We start from the raw sequence: 23414 nt of genomic DNA on the forward strand, positions 1-23414 counted from the left end.
CTATATATTTGCCATTTATTGTCTTCCTTATAATAGTAATTTGTTAATATCATTTTGGAACAAACTTATTTTCGGGCTGGCGGCTCACTGTTCAGTTTACCAAATCCATTATTATGCTGGTTAATGGGTAAATAATCACCATATTGTTTGTAGTCGTTTCATGTCATGACAACAGTACACACTTTTAAATTGTTATCATCCAAACAGCCTCTTTCGCTGGTACATTAAGGCACTGTGGCTTATTCAAAACCATTAAATGTACTCTAACGTAAATTACATGCCAGTGTTTTATCTTTTTATTTATCACTTCGTCTTCTTCGTCCCTTTTACGGTCCAGACAATGCATGGCTCAGCCTAACAGACAGAACAGCGACCCCAGGTGTGTCTACATTGGAATTACATCTTCATTACTGAAGGAAAATACTTTACCTAGTGTTTGTTAACTGGGTTTTTAATGCAGTTGGCTTTTCTTAATGGTTAAAATATTGCTATGAGTTATATCTGAAGCAAATTATGTTTCTGAAGATGTTTAGTCAATTGCACCCTTCAATGTAGCATAAATGTGAACTCTCATTACAGGAACAGCCTTCTCTTAAACAAACCTTCACCATTTTCTAGAAATAATTCTGGCTGTTAAAGGATATACTATGTAAAACAATAGCAATACTTATTCTGACAGAAGATAAAAACAAATAATCAAACACTGTGCTTTTATTCAGTCATTTATTCAAATATAAAATATAAAAGATGAATACAGAATAACCGAGCAGAACCGAAAAGGTCTTGGACGAGGAGTGGGGCTCAAAAGGGCTCATCATGGATGTATCTGTGGAACAACAAAAACAGACACTTAAGCATTCTATATGGTGTTAAATATTAAAAAACATTTGTCAGCATTTCATCACTATTCAAGAAGTCAGAGGAATGATTAATGTAATCCGATTGACTTGTATGTCTGCGTTGGTTTGAGATACTTGGAGATATAATCACTGGGTACTGTAGGTGATATTATGTATATTATGTCAATATTGCAAAGGTGTTTTAAGTACTTTTTTCAAGAACAGCTAAATTAGTATGGGATACTTTATGGATACAAAGTAATGCATCTGAATAGTCTGGCTTTCATCATGTTCTGTGACATGAGAGGAATCTTTGTTGTTTTTCCTTCTTTTCATCCTTCTTTACCACATACTAAATGTTGATAGGTAGGCCTATTTGCAAAAGTAGTAGTTCAATAGTATTTAGACAGGGTAACACATTCAGATTTTTGTTGACCAAAAATGTTACCTATATGTTCAGATATTAGATCTGAAAACGTTGACATCACAAACTTTAGAGACACTTTTGACTCTTTAATATATTTAATGATCTGTCTCCGAATCCACTGGCTCCCTAAACACAGAATACTGACTTTCCCTATAGCTAGAGGGCTTATTCTTCAAGATCTTCATTTACCTCAGTTGCTGATTCAAGGCTTGAGATGGGCTCCCATGTATTCTTCCATCGTGTTCCACTGGTTTAAGGGATAAGACACAAATACAAAAAAACACTAATGTTATTTTCTTACTTTGCGTTAACAGCCCAATAACATCAAGCCCATCCACAATAAATGGGCTTGGAAAATCTGTCTTTTTAAAAAGTGCACAGCATCATCCAAATATCTCAGAAGGAATAACTATAAATACATCTATTTGAAGTGCTGTCATACCACATTTTACTGGTGCAAAGACTAAATCTACATCGTTAAGAGTTTTAACAAATGCATTTCAACAGTGGAAATACAGAGTACTCTTGCCAGTAAAGGGAAGCGTGCTGGAAAGCTTTTTTGGATGAAGCATTTTGTTTGTATTCTTAAGTAAACTGTGCTGCATTGTAAAATTGGACATCTGCTTCATCTTTACATTGTTGAGGTGACAAGCCTATACAAGGAAGCCACATCTATAATGATAACCAGTCCAACACCATTCATTTTGGGTTAGAAATGCTGATTGTTTAACAATGTTTTTCTCTCACCACAATTGTAGGTAGAACATTATTGGATATTTACCATTCTCTGCACTGAAGAAGTACCTGTAATACAACACATTGTATGGGTGATTGTTGACCGAGTGCAAGATATGTTGTTTTAAAACTGCCACAAGTTACCACACATTTACATCAAATGTATGCATGTTGATTTTAAAAAGCGATATATTGACAACAGCACCATTCATTCACAATGTGTAAAAATGAACAATCTGCTGAAACAGAAGCATATTAACATCATATGTTTTTTCAGCATATGTAATTTGTTTGGAGGAAAACTGGCAACCTTTTGGTACCTGAACCGGAATTGTAACAGTGTACATGTTGACTTACCAGTCATATAGGCAATTTCATTTTTATCAAGACTTAAATACATTCATTCGTTTTTAAGCATAGTGAATGCAATTGCTTTTGCCTAGGCCACAAGCCCAGTGGACAAATTGTTGTGTACATCATAGTACTATTCAAATAAGATAAACTATATTGTTTGTTCCAAGCAAAGCCAATGTTGAAATATTAACATCAAGTGGCAATTAGTTCCTTTTGTTAATTTCCTGTATTTTCTAACTCTATTATACTAGTCAGTTCTATAAGAATGCACTCCAAAATTAACACATGCATATTTAAAATAAACATGTTATGAGATCAGTTGTGTGGAGCACTATGGTGGAGCATCAGTAAAGGGCTATACTGTAGGAACACAAGATCCAGATATTATTATAATAACATTATTCCAGGGGTTCAAAAGTGACCACCTGAGGTTTCACCAGGTGATGAGTTTCCAGAAGGGTTATAAGTGACTGTATTCAGACGAACTGATTCCTTGCACTTTCCAAAGAGCTTTTGTAAAATCTAACATTAAATTCAAGATTATGTGAGATTATAGATGATATCAGTAGAACATAAAGAGCTTTTTGCTGAAACTTGCTTGGTCTTCTGTCCGTCGTATGACTTTAGAAAAAAGAAACGACCCTGTAGTGGCTCTGTCAGAGCATTCTTCACATTCTTTACCTATGTAAATACAAAATGGTGATAGTTTGTCATTATTGTAAGTGAAATGGCTAAACACATGACTTGTTTAAGACATCCTTTGTTTTAATGTCATTTTATACAGGGAATTGTAGTATCAGTGTAACACACCTTAGCTATGAATGAATGGGTTTATTTTCGGGTCTGGCCATTTAAATCCCTCAGGGATCCCATTTTCAGCATTATTATTATTCCACTATTATATATTTACAATATAAATATTTCTTATCTGTATTTTTCCATATGTATTGTTATTTGTTGCTATATATTGTAATACAATGCCCACATTCTCACATACTTAATTCTTATTTCCTATGTTTCTTTTAACTTTTCTATGTTTATATATTTATGTATTTATTGTAAAAGGGAGCAACTGTAATGTAACCCAATAAAATATTTCTGATTCTGGTTTGCAAGACAATTTTTCCACTTTCACAATTTCACAAATCCACATAATTATTACAAAAAGGTTTTGTAATAATTCACATTCTATATTACACTGCGTTATAAAGAGTTCTCACAGTCAGTCTACACTTTTGAGAAGACACAATGTCTTTCAAAGAACATGGAGATAGATCATTTATGTGCATGTTTTAAAAAATATAAAAATATTAAACCACCTTTCTCAACCCGTGTTGGTTTAATAAATGCATAGTTAAATTATAAAATGTTTAACAAATATATTTTTAATTCAGGTTAAATTAAAATGAAATTAATTCTCAAAACATACCTGTATTTTGAGGTTTTCTTTTGCCTCGTCTCTTTGAGCTCATGCTCCCATCCTTGTTGAAGTCTCCCAGAGTCAGGGTTTCAGGTTTTTTTTCGAGACAGCTACACCTGAGAGAACAAAGTTTTGTAGGGTAAGTGTCAAAAGTGTGTGCTGTATCATTGATTAAATGTAAATCTAGAATTAGAAATTAAAAGCAAAATATCTCATTGGATTTTAACAACGTATTATTTAATATACCTAGGCAGACAGACAGGCATGTAGGAGATAAAGCCACATCCTAATGTACACTGTCAACTAACTAACACTGGCAAGACTTATGGTGAATAGTGGTGTCATTTCATTTAGCTGACGCTTTTATCCAAAGCGACTTACAATGACCACTTACAGGGACATTCTCCCTGGAGTAACTAAGGGCTAAGTGCCTTACTCAAGGGCACACTAGTGGTGGTGTTCCAGACGGGATTTGAACTCACACCTTCCAATCTTCAACCCACTATCCATTAGACCACCACTACCCCTATTTCACTGCCTTTAATGTTCTAAGACAATCGAATCTTCATCAAGTCGGAAATCATTAGCCAGTGTCATATAAGACGGTAACATTACCCAAACATCTGTGAGAAATCAGGACAATTATTTTTTAAAAACTACATTTTTTTCCACCCTGCACCTTTGACCTCTTGCTCCCTGTGCCATGATCTGGCCTTGTGCCTCCCAAAGAGAGGCTTTCATTGTCTTCTGTGATACCTGCACCATATGGGGCCCAGATTTTTAGAGCACAATTAGAGTACAGTTGAAGTGTCAACAATATAGATGCTGTGTCAGTCATAAAAGGAGCATACAGATAGTCATCAGAAATTAAGATATATTAGTGGATCTTGAAAACTGCTTAAATACTGAAGCAAATGTGGAAGAAAATGCATTCCAAATATTAGTGCCCTGAATTTACATGAATCGCTACAAACCTTGTGCAGCTTCCTCCACAGAAGTTGATGCTGGCTCTCCCCCATTCACCACTTCCACCTCATGGCTTTGATATTCTACATATCAGAGCCACAAGAGCAAATTTAAATTTGACCATACATCTTTTACGATAGTAAAATAATTACAATAATTCAATTTTGAAATCATTGTGTCAGTGCCAATATCACTAAGTACCTTGCTCTCCCTGTCCCTCTGCATTGGATCTGTAATCCCCCTCTTCGACCAAATCAGTAACCTCCACGATAACATCAGTAGCCTCCACGACCAAATCAGTTGCTTCCACGACCAAATCAGTAGCCTCCACAGGACAGAGATCAAACACCACAAATTCAGTTTCTGTTGGAGATTTGGAGAGGAAAAAATGCTCAAATTAAAGGTAAACACATGGCTGTGCATTACAATGTATTTAGACATGCTTCTGCCCCACATAGCTACTCGTGGAATAGTCATACGTATTTGAATGCAAATCTGGATCACAATAATAATACTAGTAGAAGAAGGAGTGGTGGGCAAGGCTCCTGTAAAGCGCACACAAATGCCAATTTATTCAAGGCTCAATATTACTGAATTAAGGGCATCATTGGTTAATAAGCAAATTACCTTTAATATAAATGCTTGCTTCCAATACATGGAAACAATAGTCATGAAGTCAAATTTTCCCCGTCACCTAAACTGTCCAAACAAAACAGGTAGAGTTGAAAAATGTCAACACTTACCCAGATCTGTCCCACAATCTTCAATGGTTCCTTTTTGATTCTGAAACCTTCTGAAGTGCACTGCGGTATGAAAACATGAAAGAATATAATCTTTAAAAAAAATGTAAGCCCTAATATCAGATTTTAAATTACTTTCAAATAAATCATCAATACAGTAAAAGATACTCACAGTTTAATACTTTCACATACACAGTTTTGATATCTTCTTCCAAGCAGTCATCCAGCTTCATCTGTATGCTACTGAAGACATCTGCTGTGTAGCCATTCTTATTCTTTTTCCCCAAAAGCAAAAGTGGAAAATACCCCAGAGCAGCAAGCCGGTCCAACTGAAATGGTAATAAGTACATGCAAGTCATAAAGCCTGAATTTCACATCAGAAAAGTATAATCCATGTGTTTAAAGGTCCCATGTTTTGGCCATTTCTACTGATCATAATTCCATTGTTGAGGTCTAATAGGATAGATTTATATTGTTCAATGTTCCAAACTCACATTGGTTTCTCATACAGCATCTCTGTATAGTATGTGTATTCACTCTCTGTCCTAAACGGCTTGTTGGAGCTCCTTTCGACTCCACTTCGATCGATAGAATTACTAACAAAGAATTGCTAACAGAGCACTTATATACTAATAAAGGACTGGCTTATCTAAAACCAGTTGAGTAGCACTTGAAATGTTTTAGCTCTATGAAACCTGATGTACTTATATGATTCTGTTTTCTTCAAGTTTGTATCTTGTTGATACGGAGTGCACCGCCCATGGTGGTGGTGGGGTTATGGTATGGTCAGGCGTATGTTATGGACGATGAACACAGGCCACTCGATTCACAACATTACCCTAACCCTAACAATAATCCTAACCCTCACACCAGATACTGACTGCTTTTCGGACCCCCCCAGACCCCCCCAATAAAGCAAAACTGCACGTTTAAGAGTGGCCTTTTATTGTGGCCAGCCTAAGGCACACCTGTGCAATAATCATGCTGTCTAATCAGCATCTTGATATGCCACACCTGTGAGGTGGGATGGATTATCTCGGCAAAGGAGAAGTGCTCACTATCCCAGATTTTTTTCAGATTTGTGAACAATATTTGAGAGAAATGGTTATTTTGTGTATGTAGAAAATGTTTTAGAAGCTCAATCAATCAATCAATGTTTATTTATATAGCCCAATATCACAAATGTTACATTTGTCTCAGTGGACTTCACAGTTTGTACAGAATATCAGTATGACAATACGACACCCTCTGTCCTTAGACCCTCACATCGTACAAGGAAAAACTTCCAGAGAAAACCCACAGTTTAAAGGGAAAAATTGGAGAAACCTCAGGGAGAGCAACAGAGGAGGGATCCCTCTCCCAGGACGGACAGACGTGCAATAGATGCCGTGTATAAAGCTGAGCTGCACACATGCACAGCTCTCTTTCATTTTCAGCAAGTCAGCCTGAAGAAGGTCCATTCGGACCGAAACGTCGCGAGTATAAGGCTTGTTTATAAGTTTTATTCCAATACGATCACATTTAATTTTATTATTTTATTATTTCTTTATAAAAAGAAAAAATACACCTTGAAAAAAAGAAAAAAAAAAAGAAAAAATAACAAAAAAAGATTTTACTTTACTTTCAAGGCAAGCCATCAGAGCGTTTTACTGGCACAACACATTTTTGGTCAAGAGTCACGATGATAACGGAGATTTGACTGTGGTCGATTACCGACGTGGTCGTGATAAACGTCGCGGCTACAAGTGACCACAGGATAATCACTCCCGAAATCGCTACTACCAGCCAGATGACCACCAGTTTTACAACGGACAGATATCTAATGGTCGCCAGCTCTCTAACGGTCAACGTTCTAATGGCCGCCAGCGTTCTTACGGCCAACAGCGTTCCTACGCATCGGTCACACGGGCCGGTCCGAGAACATACGGGAACAACAGCTCCCGACAACGCTACATAGAGCCAGGCTATAAGCCACCATTTTTTGAACAACGGTATCCTACGGAATACCAAAATGAGAACTACAGATACAACAGTGGGAGGGCTACCAAACAGAACAACAAAATGTACAACACAGTACAAAATGAATACTTACCCCACAAACAGAAACACTCATCAGGAGAAAAAACAGTACAACACACAGCACAAAAACAATACTTACCCCACAAACAGAAACACTAATCAGGAGAAAAAACAGTACAACACACAGTACAGAAACAATACTTACCCCACAAACAGTAACATTAATCAGGAGAAAAAACAACAGTCAGAGGATCCAGACTTTTTATTGAAAGCACACTGCATCCACACCATCATTAAAACTATCCATCATCTCAAAAACGTGTCGGCGGAAGATCCTCCACCAAACATAGCCAGAATGACCGAACACCTTTCCACGGTCATCAAGCCGGCTTCTCCTCGCCCCGACACCCAGGCCCTGATTGAAGGCAATGCAAAGAATTGGTCTTTTACATCCGTGTTGATCCTACTTGATCATTACACAGATGAGATGGAAGCTGTTAGAAATTAAAATCAATGTTGATATGGCGTAATTTGAATTAAATACACTATTTGATTTAAATCAGTTTTATTCTGAAAAACCGGAAGTTCTCACTATTAGCTTAACACCTTTATTCTGAAAATTCGTCACTTCCGGTTAGCATTTAGCATCTGGCGGAATCATACGATTTCAAACCTTGAACCAAGGTGAAATGAAATGTGATGTTGTACACTGAGCACACTGAGATTAGCACTCATTTATTGACGCTGAATAATGTGTAGCAGGGAATGTTTAAATAACCACAGATGCCAGAATGATGCAATTTAGCTACAGAAAAAGGCAGGAATTGCATTGGACCCGCCCCCCGACAACGCCGGCCAATAGGAGAAGACCTCAGATGACAACAGGAAGAGCAAGCCAAGAATTGATCTCTTCGACCCCCTGACCTGAACTGACCGGTCGGATGTGGAGAGCGCCTCCACTCGCACATTTCATTTTGTACACCACCGCATATTTTGTGTAATTAAATGCTGTTAACTTTTATAAGCTTCCCTTGACTCTTTTCAGTCTCTCTTGCCTTCAGGGTTCTAGAATTGCTTTCAAAGCCCAGGTAATCAAATTAAATACATTGTCCACTCACCACTGGCAGAATCCACTGGATTTGGCTTCATCCTGGGCCAAGAGAAACCTGGGACGCCGTCTACAGGATGAAACACTGGAACAGACTGCGGCTCTGTTGATGTCTCAGATCGTTGACCAAACAGTAGCCACACCTGCACAGCCCAAACAGAATGTAAGGCCCACGGCTGTGGGTCCTACAAATACAATTGTGGCACAAATACATGCTCCACCTGCACACATTGGGTCCTCCTCACAGACCCCGGCACCTCACACATCACCCACAATCACTGTGAACACTAGGACAGACCCAAAGGGGGACTGTCCACCTTTGGTGGAGGTTGAAACTGAGTGCCTCATTCCCCCCAGCACGGTACTTACCTCATCACTGGAACAGACTGCGGCTCTGTTGACGTCTCATATTGTTGACCGAACAGTAGCCACACCTGCAAAGACCAAACAGAGTTTAATGCCCACGGCTGTGGGTCCTTCTGCAAGTACAAGTGTGGCACATATACATGCTCCACCTGCACACATTGGGTCCCCCTCACCTCACACATCACCCACAAATACTGTTAACACTACTACAACTATGACAGACACAAAGGGTGACTGTCCACCTTTAGTGGATGTTGAGACAGAGTGCCTCATTCCCCCCAGCACGGTACTTACCTCAAATGCTCCTCAATCACAGAGGAGTAGACAGCTTCCTAGCTTGACACCGAGGGGCAAGCGGGCACTCAATTTGACACCTCAGCCTCCTGCTCACTTTCCTCCTCGTCCTCTCAACCCATGTGTGGTCACTGAAGAGGATTCTATTTTCAATCTGTCGCTGGAGGAATTGGACGACGCTCTGGTACCTACAACGCTCCATCAACAGCCTAATTGTCCCGTCCTTGCTCGGTCCCCAGTTGCGACATGTAGCCTCGGCGCGGCAGTCCAGAGTCAATTGCAAATGAAAACAGTGCGGCAGTCACGACCCACACTACCGGATCCAATGATCCCTACACGCAGACCTACAAAACACCTCAACACAGTCAAAAAATTACAGGACTGGGGTTTGAGTGTCGGCAAAAAATGGTTAATAATGGGGGACTCTAATTTGGTACGACTCCCACCATTCACCATACATGATCTACAAATTAACAGTTATCCGGGGGCTACTTTCAGACATGCCGAGGCCATTATTAAAAAGGCCACCTCTTCCACTGTGGTGGAGAAGGTCATCTTGGCATTTGGACTTAATAATCGATCAAATAAAGTCAAGCAGACCTCCGTGAAACAGCTGCAAGCAGCAGTCCGAGCTGCTAAATTGAGGTTCCCACGGGCAGCAATCTGGATACCTGTTATCAATTACTCGCACTTTCTGCCACATCATGAACAAAAACAATTGATCCATTTAAACGAGCACATCACACAGCATCAAAAACATATTCCACAGCTGCCAAACGTGTCCTTTTGGACCGAAAGTGATAATGTCCACTGGACTAAATCCACAGCGGGAAACATGCTTCTACACTGGTGTGAGCAGGTAAACTAAATGTCCCCTCAAATCTGCCTGTACAGGAGGGGAAAAAAAACGTTTTAATATTAGCTAAACACTTTACATTGACTCCCCCGCAGATCACTCTCTTAAACAGGGGCCTTGATTTCATCCCTACTAAAGGCAGCAACAAAAATATTATCCAGCAAGGCAGATGGGATTTACAACAATACCACAGGAAACTGAAATTAGCAACATATTTTCAAAACAAAAAAGAGTCTGACCCACCTCCATTTACTCCCAAATCTGACTGGGTTCCCTCTGCTGGCACACTTCCGATGGAACTCACTACTCTCATTGCGGCTGATATCAACCAATTTGATAGCAGTTTCCAGATTTATCGGTCACAACCGAACCTCAGTCCAGAGGAGACTGCAGCACTGAAGGAGCTCAGCAACAATAAGAATATAATAATCAAACCAGCCGACAAGGGTAGTGTAGTGGTAGTTATGGACCGGGAGCAATATCTGTGGGAGAGATATAGACAATTATCGGACACAAATTATTATTCTAAATTAGACAAACCCATTTATCTGGACACAATTAAATTAGTTGACAAGATTTTACAAGCACTATATGACAAAAAATGCATTAATGCTAAACAAATGAGGTTTCTATCAGGAAACTCTGAACCCAGGGCCAGACTATTTTACATGCTCCCGAAAATACACAAAGAAAGACATAAATGGTCCTTACCTTACAAAATTCCTCCGGGCAGACCCATTATATCTGATTGTAGCAGCGAGACATACCGTACGGCCGAGTTCATTGATTTTTACCTCAATCCTCTTTCCATCATCCACACAAGCTATTTAAAGGATACCTATGACTTTTTAAGCAGAATTAAACAACTCAATATACCTCAGGACGCCATGTTATTCACGATGGACGTAGATAGCTTATACACAAACATAGACATCCAAGAAGGCATACAAGCCATAAAAAACATTCCGTAAACACCCTGATAAAAAAAGACCACACAAGGAATTATTACAATTATTGGAGATTAATTTGACACGTAATGACTTTGAATTTAATGGAGAGTTCTTCCTGCAGATTAAAGGCACTGCTATGGGAAAGAAGTTCGCTCCAGCCTATGCCAACATTTTTATGGCAGAGTTGGAAACCTCTGCCCTGTCCTCCTGCCTAAAGACTCCCACATATTATTTCAGATATCTGGATGACATCTGGGGCGTGTGGTCTCACTCAAAGGAGGATTTTGATCTATTTGTCATCACCCTGAATAATCACAACAAATCCATCTCACTAAAATCCATCACCAGCTACACCTCAGTGGATTTCCTGGACACCACCACATTCAAAGGAATTAATTTCGATAAAACACACACATTGGATGCTAAAGTATTTTTTAAAGAGACAGACACTCATGCCCTTCTCCATAGAACAAGCCACCATCCTAATCACACTTATGCGGGATTGGTTAAATCACAGCTTTTGAGGTTCCATAGAATATGCAGTAACAGAGAGGACTTCCAAATGGCTACCAAAACGCTTTTTGGAGCATTGATCTCTAGAGGGTACACTCGTTCTTTTCTAAAAAAATGTTTTAGAACGTTTCAACAGACGAAACCCATTTTGGTCTCCTCCATATTCCCAGTCAGCTGTTAAACTAGTCAAAGTTATTAAATCCAACTTTCAAAACATTATAGGAAAAACTGACATTCTACAAGACCACAGTATAATTGCAGCATTTAGGAAAAATAGAAACCTGCAGTCTTACTTGGTCAAAGCAAAGATACAACCCATGCTGACCCCAACATCCAGGGGTCACAGGGATTTTTTTCAGCAACAACTCTGGTTGCGCAGCAAATATAACAACAATGTTTATAAAACACAGTATCTTGGCAGCCTACAATCTAAAAACTGTGTTTACATTATAACATGTAAACGTTGTGGACTACAGTATGTGAGTGAAACTGGTAACACAATTTGTATACGATTCACTCAACATAGATATAACATTTTGAGAAGAAAAAACACACTTACTCCATTAGTTACTCACGTCCTGCTCCATGGATGGCAATCCGTTCAAGCAGCGGTCCTGGAGTCCAACTCCAGATGGTCTGTGGCCCAGAGACGTAGATGTGAGAGGCTATGGATAGCCAGATTCGACACAGTGTTTCCCAGGGGCCTGAATGAGAGATGAACATGCCTTGATAATGTGACAACGATGGAGAGTGCATTCGATCCTGCCGCTGCTTCCCGGTGACAGGATTCCAAACTTCTAACGCCTAACAATAATCCTAACCCTCACACCAGATACTGACTGGTTTTCGGACCCCCCCAGACCCCCCCAGACCCCCCAGACCCCCCCAATAAAGCAAAACTGCACGTTTCAGAGTGGCCTTTTATTGTGGCCAGCCTAAGGCACACCTGGGAAATAATCATGCTGTCTAATCAGCATCTTGATATGCCACACCTGTGAGGTGGGATGGATTATCTCGGCAAAGGAGAAGTGCTCACTATCACAGATTTTTTCAGATTTGTGAACAATATTTGAGAGAAATGGTTATTTTGTGTATATAGAAAAAATGTTAGATCTTTGAGTTCATCTCATGGAAAATGGGAGCAAAAATAAAAGTGTTGCGTTTATATTTTTGTTCAGTGTATAATAATTATTTTGTTAAAAATAATTATTTTATCAGTGATTTGGACCAATCAATATATTTTATAATTGAAATATTTGTCACTTTGTCACACTCAAACTATCATATATCATACAACCGATAACACTGATAGTTAACTGTAATTGTTTCTGTAGTGTAACTATTGATCTGTGGTGAATGTATAAAATGATTGAATAAAAGGAAAGAAAACTGATTGGGCTAATTGCATCTCAGTTCAGATGTGTAGAACTTTTCTTGAAGAAATGTTCAGTATAATACTTGGTATAATACAGTATAATAATAATATAGTGTAATGTTAGGGTGTATACACTGTAAGAACAGTGTTTCAATCTCAATGAGTGTGTAACTAATGTAATGTAACTTCGTGTGGAGGAGAGTAGTGGACTCTGCTACTACTGTAAGGCTAGTGTGCATGTCTGTATATGGGTCCCACTCTCTCTCTCTCTCTCTCTCTGAGGGTGTACAGTATGTGTATGTGTGTGTGTCAGGTTGAACGAAAATGCCAATTTTAGGTTAAGGTTAATTATTTTTCACATTGCCTGAAGCTAATGAGATGCGAGGTTACAACTGGGAAAGAGACCAGTCTCTCCTCACTTGACAATGAACTTTGGTGAAGGTCAAGAAGCGGTCAATGTGACGTAACGCCTCCAGGGCACGTGTGGAAGTATGATCCCGGGGTCTGATAGATATTAATATGAGGATGTGCAAAACAGACAAACTAATAAGGCTTAATTTAAAAATTAAAGAATACTTTAGGTCAAGGTCTTCTTTTGAATAAGAAAAAAGCTTTGGGGGTATAGAAGAAGAATATGGAGGGATCTAACCCTCTTTAATGGTCACACAGAGCACACAGCACACACAGTGACATTTGTATCTACAGATCAATAGTAAGCCTGACAAAGTACTTAACGTCTAATATATTGCTTTCCTGCAATGTTAAATACGTTTAAGCACTTATTTTAACTGATATTATACATATGCATTATACTCTTATAAGATGTATGTAGATAGTATAAGAAATGTTCAGAATGACAGTTTAATGGTGGAGGTATACACACATATTGATAGATGTCTTGTGGACTGTTGAGGAACCTGCAAGTTTTTCATTCTGCACTGTAGTTGTGTATAATATGATATGTCAATAAACCTTAGAAAATCTTGAAATCTTGAAAGGGATACGCAAAATAGTCATTATATACAATAAACTCTAGGATTTATCTACAAAATGTGTCATGTCTCGCAAATTATGTTAGTTAGTTTTTGTCTTGGTCTAGTGATTTTCCCCTTTATTTTTGAATAGTAACCTTCCCTCTCGTTTCAGATACTCTGACCTCCCTTCCTTGTGTGTCTCCCACTCCTGTGATTGTCGACCCCGCCCCTGATTGTCTCCCCAGGTCTCTGAGGGTTCATCCCACCTTCCATGTGGGACGACTGAAGCCGGTAAAGGAAAGCCCCATGGTTCCCGCGGCCAAACCCCCTCCACCCCCCCGAATGCTCGACGGCGGCCTGGTCTATACGGTCAAGCGCCTGTTGGCGGTCCGGAACAGAGGCAAAGGGAGACAGTTCCTGGTTGACTGGGAGGGTTATGGACCAGAGGAACGCTCCTGGATCCCATCAAGATTTGTTGAGGATCAAACTCTCATGAATGACTTTTTTCGCCAGCACCCTCAGGTTCCTGGGCCGTCAGGAGTCGTCCCTAGAGGGGGGAGTACTGTCATGTCTCGCAAATTATGTTAGTTAGTTTTTGTCTTGGTCTAGTGATCTTCCCCTTTATTTTTGAATAGTAACCTTCCCTCTCGTTTCAGATACTCTGACCTCCCTTCCTTGTGTGTCTCCCACTCCTGTGATTGTCGACCCCGCCCCTGATTGTTTCCACCTGTTCTCCATTACCTGGTGTATTTATTGTCCTCGTCTCCCTTTGTCCTGTGCCAGTTCGTTTCGTTCCTTGTGACTACCACCAGCATTAGCAATCCAGGATTAACCCCAAGCAGAGCTTTGAGCCACGTCTTGTTTAAGTATTTTTGTTGTTCATGCTCCTAGTGTTTTTCCTCTTTAAGAGTGATTTTGTTTTTGTACCACTATCGTTGAGCTTTGGTTTGAATAAAACCTTTTTTTTGTTAAATTCTGTGAGTTGTGCATTTGAGTTCATACCCGTTTAATTAGTCGTAACAGTACGAACTGGCCTAAACATGAACCCAGCCGACTCTGAACAGATGAGAGCAGCGCTTCGCTCTCAGGGAGGCCGCCTCGCTCAACAGGAGGATCAGTTAACGGCCATCCAGCAGGGAGTATCACACGTCACAGACAGCCAGAGGGAGTTCGAGTCATCTGTTACAAACCAGATTAACCACCTGGCGGGGCAGATCCACCACCTGCTCGCTCACCTCAAGACTGAGCCCTCACACCCACCTCCGGCCGGACCCGAAGCGAATGCGGACCCGGCGCCCGCTTCCCACACCGTGTCAATCCGCCTGGCTCCGCCTGAGAAGTTTTCCGGGGAATCCCATGACTGCCGTCCATTCCTGGTGAATTGCAGCTTACATTATAGCCAACTACCGACAGCCTTTCCCACGGAGAGATCCAAGGTGGCTTTTATGATTTCCCATCTCACCGGACGAGCGGCGGCGTGGGCTACGGCTGAATGGTCACGTGACTCGCCGATATGCGAGTCTTTGGGACAGTTTACGGACTCCCTGACGAACATTTTTGACCACACGTCCCCAGGCAGGGAAGCAGCTCGGGCTCTTTACAAGTTAAGTCAAGGAAGACGCAGTGTGTCAGACTACGCAGTGGAATTTCGCACCATTGCGGCCGATAGTGGCTGGAATTCTTCTGCTTTGTTCGATGCCTTTATTAATGGGCTTTCTGACCCTATTAAGGATCAGCTGGCACCCTTGGATCTGCCAGTGGAACTAGACTCTGTCATTGCCATGTCCATAAGGATTGATAACAGACTTGCTGAGAGGAAACGGGAGAAGGACAGGGCTGCACTACCCTATTTCCACCCTAGAGGGCACTCCTACTCTTCTCACTCTCAGGAGACTGCCATGCCACGTTCCTCTTTCCTTCCATCCCAGAGATCAGCGTCCCCCAACAAGGCCGAGGAGCCAATGCAGCTGGGACGTGCCAAGCTGTCCACGGAGGAGCGGCGGCGCCGCCTGCTGGAGGGAAGATGTTTTTACTGCGGTCAACAAGGTCATCACGGCAAACTTTCCTCCCCGCAAGTTGACCAACATAAAGGTAATCTGCCATGAAAGAAGTAACTCTCAAAAAGTGTTAATTGACTCTGGGGCTGACGAAAGCCTGATGGATTGGGGATTATCTCATGAACTGAGACTTAATACTGAACTTTTGTCGTCCCCTTTGAAAGCCAGTGCTCTGGATGGCAAACTTCTATTTCATGTCACACACAAGACCGAACCCGTCACTATCATGATTGATGATCATTGTGAACTCATGTCGTTTCACCTGTTTAATTCTGCTCAACATCCTCTCATCCTAGGTTTTCCCTGGCTAACCAAGCATAACCCCTATGTTGATTGGCGGTCAGGTAAAATTAAGGGGTGGGGGCAGGAGTGTTCACAGGATTGTTTTAAGTGTGTGGGAAACATGGCAGTAGGAGGGGTTTCTGGGGAATGTAGTACCGATCGGGTTACTAATACTCAACATAGCCTGGACCGCAAGAATCAAACCCCAGATTTAACTTCTGTTCCCCCCTGTTACGATGACCTGGCCAAGGTATTTTGTAAAGTGAGCGCCACCTCCCTTCCTCCTCATAGGCCGTATGATTGTGCCATCAATCTGTTACCTGGGGCTCCAATTCCGAAGGGTAGGTTATACTCCATCTCGGGTCCGGAGAAGGAGGCTATGAAGGAGTACATTGACACCTCTCTTCGTGCAGGTCTGATCCGCCCGTCTTCCTCCCCGGCTGGGGCGGGTTTTTTCTTTGTGGGAAAAAAGGACGGGTCCCTTAGGCCATGCATTGATTATTCTCCTTTAAATGACATTACGGTAAAGAACAGGTATCCTCTCCCCCTCATGGCTACTGCTTTTGAACAACTTCAAGACTCTAACATTTTTACCAAGTTAGACTTGCGTAATGCCTACCATCTGGTGAGAATTCGTGAGGGGGATGAGTGGAAGACTGGTTTTAACACACCCACAGGGCACTATGAGTATCTCGTCATGCCATTTGGTCTCACCAATGCTCCAGGAGTTTTTCAAGCACTCATTAACGATGTTTTAAGGGAGTTTTTAAACCGTTTTGTGTTTGTATATCTTGACGATATTTTAATATACTCACCTGATAAAGACTCTCATGTTCACCATGTACGTCAGGTCCTCCAAAAACTCCTGGAGAACAAACTGTATGTGAAGGCAGAGAAATGTGAGTTTCATGCTAAGACTGTATCCTTCCTAGGCTTTATCATAGCTCCTGGTCTGATCCAGATGGACCCGGCCAAAATCAGTGCGGTGGCTAAGTGGCCTACGCCAGACAACCGCAAGGGGGTGCAACGTTTTCTAGGCTTTGCTAACTTTTACAGGCGCTTCATCAGAAGTTTCAGCGCCATTGCTTCTCCCCTTCATGTTCTCACGTCCCCTCAGGTGCCTTTTGTATGGTCTCCTCAGGCCGAGGAGGCTTTCCGCCGTCTCAAGGAGAGGTTCACCTCAGCCCCCATCCTCATCATCCCCGACCCAACTCGTCATTTCGTTGTAGAGGTTGACGCCTCAAATGAAGGGGTGGGGGCTGTCCTGTCGCAGCGGTCCAAGGAAGACAACAAACTTCATCCCTGTGCCTTTCTCTCCAAGAAACTCTCCTCTGCAGAGCGGAACTACGACGTGGGGAACCGTGAGTTGTTGGCGGTAAAGATTGCTCTGGAGGAATGGAGACATTGGTTGGAGGGGGCTCAGCTCCCTTTTATAGTGTGGACCGACCACAAGAATCTCGAGTACATTAGGAAGGCTAAAAGACTAAATTCTCGCCAATCAAGATGGTCTCTGTTTTTTAACCGTTTTAACTTCACTCTGTCTTACAGGCCGGGGTCCCAGAACGCCAAGCCGGATGCCCTGTCCCGTTTGTTTGACCCCGAGCCGGTTGCCAAGAAGCCTGAATCCATCCTGCCACTGAACCGTGTGGTAGGGGCGGTCACTTGGCAAATAGAATCTGTGGTGAAGCAAGCTAACGGTGAGAGCCCAGCACCTAGTGGTGTGTTCGCCAAACCGTCTGTTTGTGCCTGTTACTGTACGTCCACAGGTCGTCCATTGGGCTCACTCATCGCTGCTCACCTGCCATCCTGGCGTCAAGAGGACCATATTCTTTATCAAGCAACGTTTTTGGTGGAGATCCATGGAGCGTGAGGTCCAGGAGTATGTGGAGGCCTGTCCTGTCTGCGCCCGCAACAAGACATCCTCCAGGGCACAGATGGGGCTGCTCCAGCCGCTTCCGGTTCCCAGCCGGCCCTGGTCTGAGATTTCCGTGGATTTCGTCACTGGGCTCCCAATGTCAGAAGGTAACACCACCGTACTCACGGTGGTGGACCGTTTTTCTAAGATGGTTCATTATATTGCCTTACCCAAGCTGCCATCTGCCAAAGAGACGGCAGAGATCATGATGACTCATGTGTTCCGTATCCATGGTTTCCCCAAAGATATTGTCTCAGACCGGGGTCCGCAGTTCATCTCACGCTTCTGGAGGGAGTTCTGCAACCTCATCGGGGCGTCGGTGAGCCTGTCATCCGGGTACCATCCGGAGTCCAATGGCCAGACCGAACGCCTTAATCGGGAATTAGAAACTGGGCTCCGCTGCCTCAGCTTCCAGAACCCTTCCTCCTGGAGCAGGCATCTCACATGGGTAGAGTACGCCCACAACACGCTCCCCACGGCCCCTACTGGGTTGACTCCCTTCCAGGCTGCCTATGGGTATCAACCTCCTACCTTCCCGGACCTCGAGAAGGAAGTCACAGTCCCGTCCGCCCATGCCCTGGTTCGGCGTTGTCACCGGATCTGGTCCGCCACCCGCAGGGCTCTTCTTAGGAGTGGGGAACGCATGAAGGTGGCGGCAGATCGGAAGCGTCGGCCAGCTCCGGAGTACAGGCCCGGCCAGAGGGTCTGGCTCTCTACCAGGGACCTTCCCCTTCATGTGGTGTCACGAAAATTGGCACCTAGGTTCGTAGGCCCATTCCCAGTGGCCAAAGTAATTAACCCTGTCTCTGTTCGCCTTCGTCTCCCCAGGTCTCTGAGGGTTCATCCCACCTTCCATGTGGGACGACTGAAGCCGGTAAAGGAAAGCCCCATGGTTCCCGCGGCCAAACCCCCTCCACCCCCCCGAATGCTCGACGGCGGCCTGGTCTATACGGTCAAGCGCCTGTTGGCGGTCCGGAACAGAGGCAAAGGGAGACAGTTCCTGGTTGACTGGGAGGGTTATGGACCAGAGGAACGCTCCTGGATCCCATCAAGATTTGTTGAGGATCAAACTCTCATGAATGACTTTTTTCGCCAGCACCCTCAGGTTCCTGGGCCGTCAGGAGTCGTCCCTAGAGGGGGGAGTACTGTCATGTCTCGCAAATTATGTTAGTTAGTTTTTGTCTTGGTCTAGTGATCTTCCCCTTTATTTTTGAATAGTAACCTTCCCTCTCGTTTCAGATACTCTGACCTCCCTTCCTTGTGTGTCTCCCACTCCTGTGATTGTCGACCCCGCCCCTGATTGTTTCCACCTGTTCTCCATTACCTGGTGTATTTATTGTCCTCGTCTCCCTTTGTCCTGTGCCAGTTCGTTTCGTTCCTTGTGACTACCACCAGCATTAGCAATCCAGGATTAACCCCAAGCAGAGCTTTGAGCCACGTCTTGTTTAAGTATTTTTGTTGTTCATGCTCCTAGTGTTTTTCCTCTTTAAGAGTGATTTTGTTTTTGTACCACTATCGTTGAGCTTTGGTTTGAATAAAACCTTTTTTTTGTTAAATTCTGTGAGTTGTGCATTTGAGTTCATACCCGTTTAATTAGTCGTAACAAAATGTAAACACAAGCAAAACTGTGGATTCCTCTTCGCTCCAAACTTTAACTAACTATTAGTAGAGAATAACGAGTAATGAATATACTTTATAGGGATCATATTAATATCTAATAATACAAATAATACAATTCAATAACATGCTTTAACCACCAGGTGTCCCTTTCTATCAGCTGTGCACCATTATGGTGTAAATAGCCTACAGCCTATCTACCAATTGGATCAAATATAAAAGTCAGCCGAATTAGTGTTGATACTGCGAGGATACGTATTGTGTGAAAAGAAATGTAAGATGTTGTTTAATTGCTTATATATTTATGATCCACGTCACGTTTTCAGTTTTGGCGGCAGTTCTCATGTTTGTCTAGAAGTCTTCTCATGAGGGCTCTATAAATAGAGAACTACGGCAGATATGTAATATTTAATGGACCCGAACCGTGTATTACAATGCCGTTATGTGATGACTTTCAAAGAGAAAAGCAAGCACACTCGGAATAAAGTATTATTAATTTTTTTTAAATGTTTGGGGATTTCACATCGTATAAACACCAAATCCCAGCGTGCATTGCGGCTAAACCATCCAATCATCGAGCTGAGGATCTTGCGTACGTCTGTTTCCGGTATTGTTAATGACGGATGTATTTTGTTATACACACATTCCTTCACATTTAAATTTTTATTTACATTAAACTATTTCGTGAGGCCTTCTAACATGTTTTTAAATATAACTACGGTTGTAAATTAACATGAATCGAAGCTGTTGCCTGGCAACGCAATCGCACAACGTCACGTCCGTTAATTCCACATCCACACACATGGATTAACATCGATTTAATACATTGATGTAGGGAGCCTTTGTTTCTGCTAAAAGAGGTGTCGACCAGCTGGGGCAACAAGAAAATCGGCGTAGTCGAGTGTGACTATTAAAAAATAAATGATTATTATCTAAATATTGACAATAACAACCGACCGTCGGGGTAGCATTTGCTTGGCATTTCCGGGTATTTCTCCACTGGTTAACATGGGTTAACAAACCGTGTAACTGTCACGTTTGAAGGGATGAAATCGTGACATCTTTACGTCTCCCAGCATGGTAAATCGTATGTTCACTTCTTGCCATGATGCCGGGTTGATTTCGACATAGACATGAAGTATCTTCCTCACTAGTAATGGATGACATGGTCAAGTAATGTTCACATTTTATGTAGGCCTACTGTTATATTTCACAAGATATCAAAGCAATTTGTTGCAAAGATAATTACAATTAAAACTAACTCAGATCACTTTTGACCCATGTTGTGTATCAAAGGGTTAAAAGACAATTATATGCAAATTATGTATGAAAAAACTGGGCTACATATGCCCAGAAAATAAACATATTTAGTGAGAGGTTTCAGGGGGAAAATAATCCATAGTTGTATTACTTATCAGAAGTGTACGTATGTCGGATTGCTATGGTTACTACGTTATACACGCGTGACGTATTTCCTCATCCTGAAGGTTCCCGCCCCGTTGGAGGTGAATCGGACTGTAGAAGCAATATTTTCGCGGTTTATCTTCTTGGATATATTCCATACTGTCTTTATCAGAAGTAAGTATGTATGTTAACAATTCTGTCATTCAAACCAACATTAAAGGACGGTGTAATCAGCATTAAATGTGTTGTCTTTGAAGCTAACCTACCTGTTATATTGTTCAAGGTAAAGTTAATGAAAAGAGAAAGAAAACATAATGTTGTTCCCGTTAGATTTCTCTTTTTTGTTTTGTTTTACTTTGTACAAACATACTAATAATACAACTGTTTGAAATGCACTTTATGTTTGTGCTACCAACAGATACCACAGACAAAGCTTGATTTATGTCTTCCTCAACGAAACCATGGCTGGGCGACAGGCACCTCGAAGGACCTCTCTAAACTTGGATGAATCTGATACTGATGAAGACAAGGAAGAAATCGACAAAGTTAAAGCTAAACTGGGTGAAAAACTACAAGCTAAAGAGGTAAAGTAATCCTTGAATTGATTGTTTATAATATACATTATTGGGTTTATGCAGCAGGTACTTTATGTAATATGTCATCAATAATGTTTTAATCAATGCTTTTAAATCCACTGGGTAATGTCTGAATGTACAGTTCTGCTCTAACTAGCTTTTATTGTAACCCCTGCACACACACAGTACAGTATACACATGCCGTAACTTGTAACTTTCCAACAATCTTTGTCCAAAAACATCTACTACAAATGTCCACTTTGTCTAATAGAGATTAACAATTGCCAAAAGTAAACCTATTCACGTCTGCAAACATCCTATTAATTTCACCAATACAGTTGTATATTCCAACTGTATTTGTGTTGGATACAGGAAACAAAAAAGTTTAATCTAAAGGGAAAATAATATACTATGTCCATGGACATCTCTACGTAATGGTCTATATAATGACGAAATAATTAACTTAGTTTCAGTATTCAGCACAATTGAATGTTCCATTGAAATGTATGGATACTTCTCTTTAACTCTCTTCTTTGTATTACCATGCTAAATAGGACTGTCAGCCTGCAGTAAAATGGAGAAAAAGAGACCAATTTGGGCGGCTGATTCTAAAGAGTCGCAGTTCTTCAAAACATATGTTAAGCCAAATCATACTGTTGCATCTGTGTTTTTCTGTTGTTTCTTTTTTGAAAATGTAATTCTTGAATTACTATTCCTGTGCACGCCAAACGTCAGAAGAAAACTGGTCAGTCGCAGTTACCAAATATTTCTGCAGAACATGTTGCAGACAGGACAGAAGGTAAGCTCTCTTATCAGTGTCAACATTTTGCTACAGTTTGTCCTTTTTTTTAGGTGTTTTGCATGTGAGTATGGGGCCGTATGTACCTGGCACATGTGTCACTTTGAGAGTAATACGATTTTAAATTAAGTACTACATGTATTGCAAAGAAAATTAAGTATTCGTATAGTGCTAAATGTACATGGAAAATAGGGATGCAATATTGAGTCAAAGGTCACAGTTTAAGTCAAATGTAGTAATGATGAATTCCCTCTATGTTTCACCTCTGAGGTGCAACAGACCCACAATATGATTGGTAAGATTCTATATCAAAATAGTTATGCCACCATTTCCCTTACTTTTATTTAGATAATTGTATCCATTTAATAAACTCATACTTACTCACTTCAGTGTACATCACAATATATTTAGTTTAATTATAATTTCATAAATTGAACACTAATATATTTCTGCAAGACATTTTGCAAGTACATTGATAAAACTTAATTTTGAGCAATTGTATTGTTCCTTAAAAATAATATAGGTGAACATGACATTACAGTTTTTAATCTCACTCAATTAGTTTGTTTTCATGGACATGAATAACACGTTTATTAGGCAATATTGTGTTCACATGTGCAAACACATAAACAGCATACTCCAATAACCCTATTATAAACGGGTTATTCATGCCCATGTAAACACAATCAATTTTAATAACCACCTGCAATTTTAAGTTGTTTTCTGACTCTTGACGCTTTCTTTACCATCTATTCTGTCTTGCTTACATCTGTTATCCTCATTTCCCAAGACCTTCATATACAGGAACTGCAAAAGATGGTTGATGCAA

The 23414-nt window shown here is 41.3% G+C and overlaps 1 protein-coding gene across 23 annotated transcripts; it reads right to left on the reverse strand.

Moving 5' to 3' along the window:
- Window positions 1-500: 500 nt before the first annotated feature.
- On the reverse strand, window positions 501-12448 carry LOC307029343 (uncharacterized protein). Of its 23 annotated transcripts, none has more exons than XR_013805294.1 (8): window positions 5654-6356; window positions 5485-5574; window positions 4943-5104; window positions 4750-4824; window positions 3785-3891; window positions 2048-2070; window positions 1456-1513; window positions 501-826 (listed from the first exon to the last, which is right to left on the reverse strand). XR_013805294.1 is itself a non-coding variant. In XM_079665242.1 (8 exons), exons 4-8 carry the CDS (start codon window positions 5712-5714, stop codon window positions 4425-4427), a joined length of 495 nt encoding a protein of 164 aa, XP_079521368.1. In that variant the 5' UTR covers window positions 5715-5810; window positions 8619-8751; window positions 8978-9042; window positions 12163-12448; the 3' UTR covers window positions 4175-4424. The 23 variants fall into 23 exon arrangements, 17 of the variants coding, with proteins under 17 accessions (XP_079521368.1, XP_079521367.1, XP_079521361.1 ...); XR_013805295.1 differs by having other exon boundaries at window positions 2048-3036; XM_079665242.1 differs by lacking the exons at window positions 501-826; window positions 1456-1513; window positions 2048-2070; window positions 3785-3891 and adding exons at window positions 4175-4531; window positions 8619-8751; window positions 8978-9042; window positions 12163-12448 and having other exon boundaries at window positions 5654-5810.
- Between the last annotated feature and the right edge of the window lie 10966 nt (window positions 12449-23414).

This window comes from Notothenia rossii (genome assembly GCF_949606895.1).
Source record: "Notothenia rossii genome assembly, chromosome: 2".
In the NCBI taxonomy this organism is placed as follows: Eukaryota; Metazoa; Chordata; class Actinopteri; order Perciformes; family Nototheniidae; genus Notothenia; species Notothenia rossii.

Excerpts from the sequence above, each read along its gene's own strand:
- LOC307029343 (XM_079665232.1), bottom strand. The coding sequence starts at position 5,840 with ATGACTTGCATGTACTTATTACCATTTCAGTTGGACCGGCTTGCTGCT. Across the intron at positions 5,105-5,484 it reads AGATTGTGGGACAGATCTGG|AAACTGAATTTGTGGTGTTT; the intron begins GTAAGTGTTGAC and ends AATCTCCAACAG. Across the intron at positions 4,532-4,749 it reads TGTGGAGGAAGCTGCACAAG|GTATCACAGAAGACAATGAA; the intron begins GTTTGTAGCGAT and ends CATATGGTGCAG.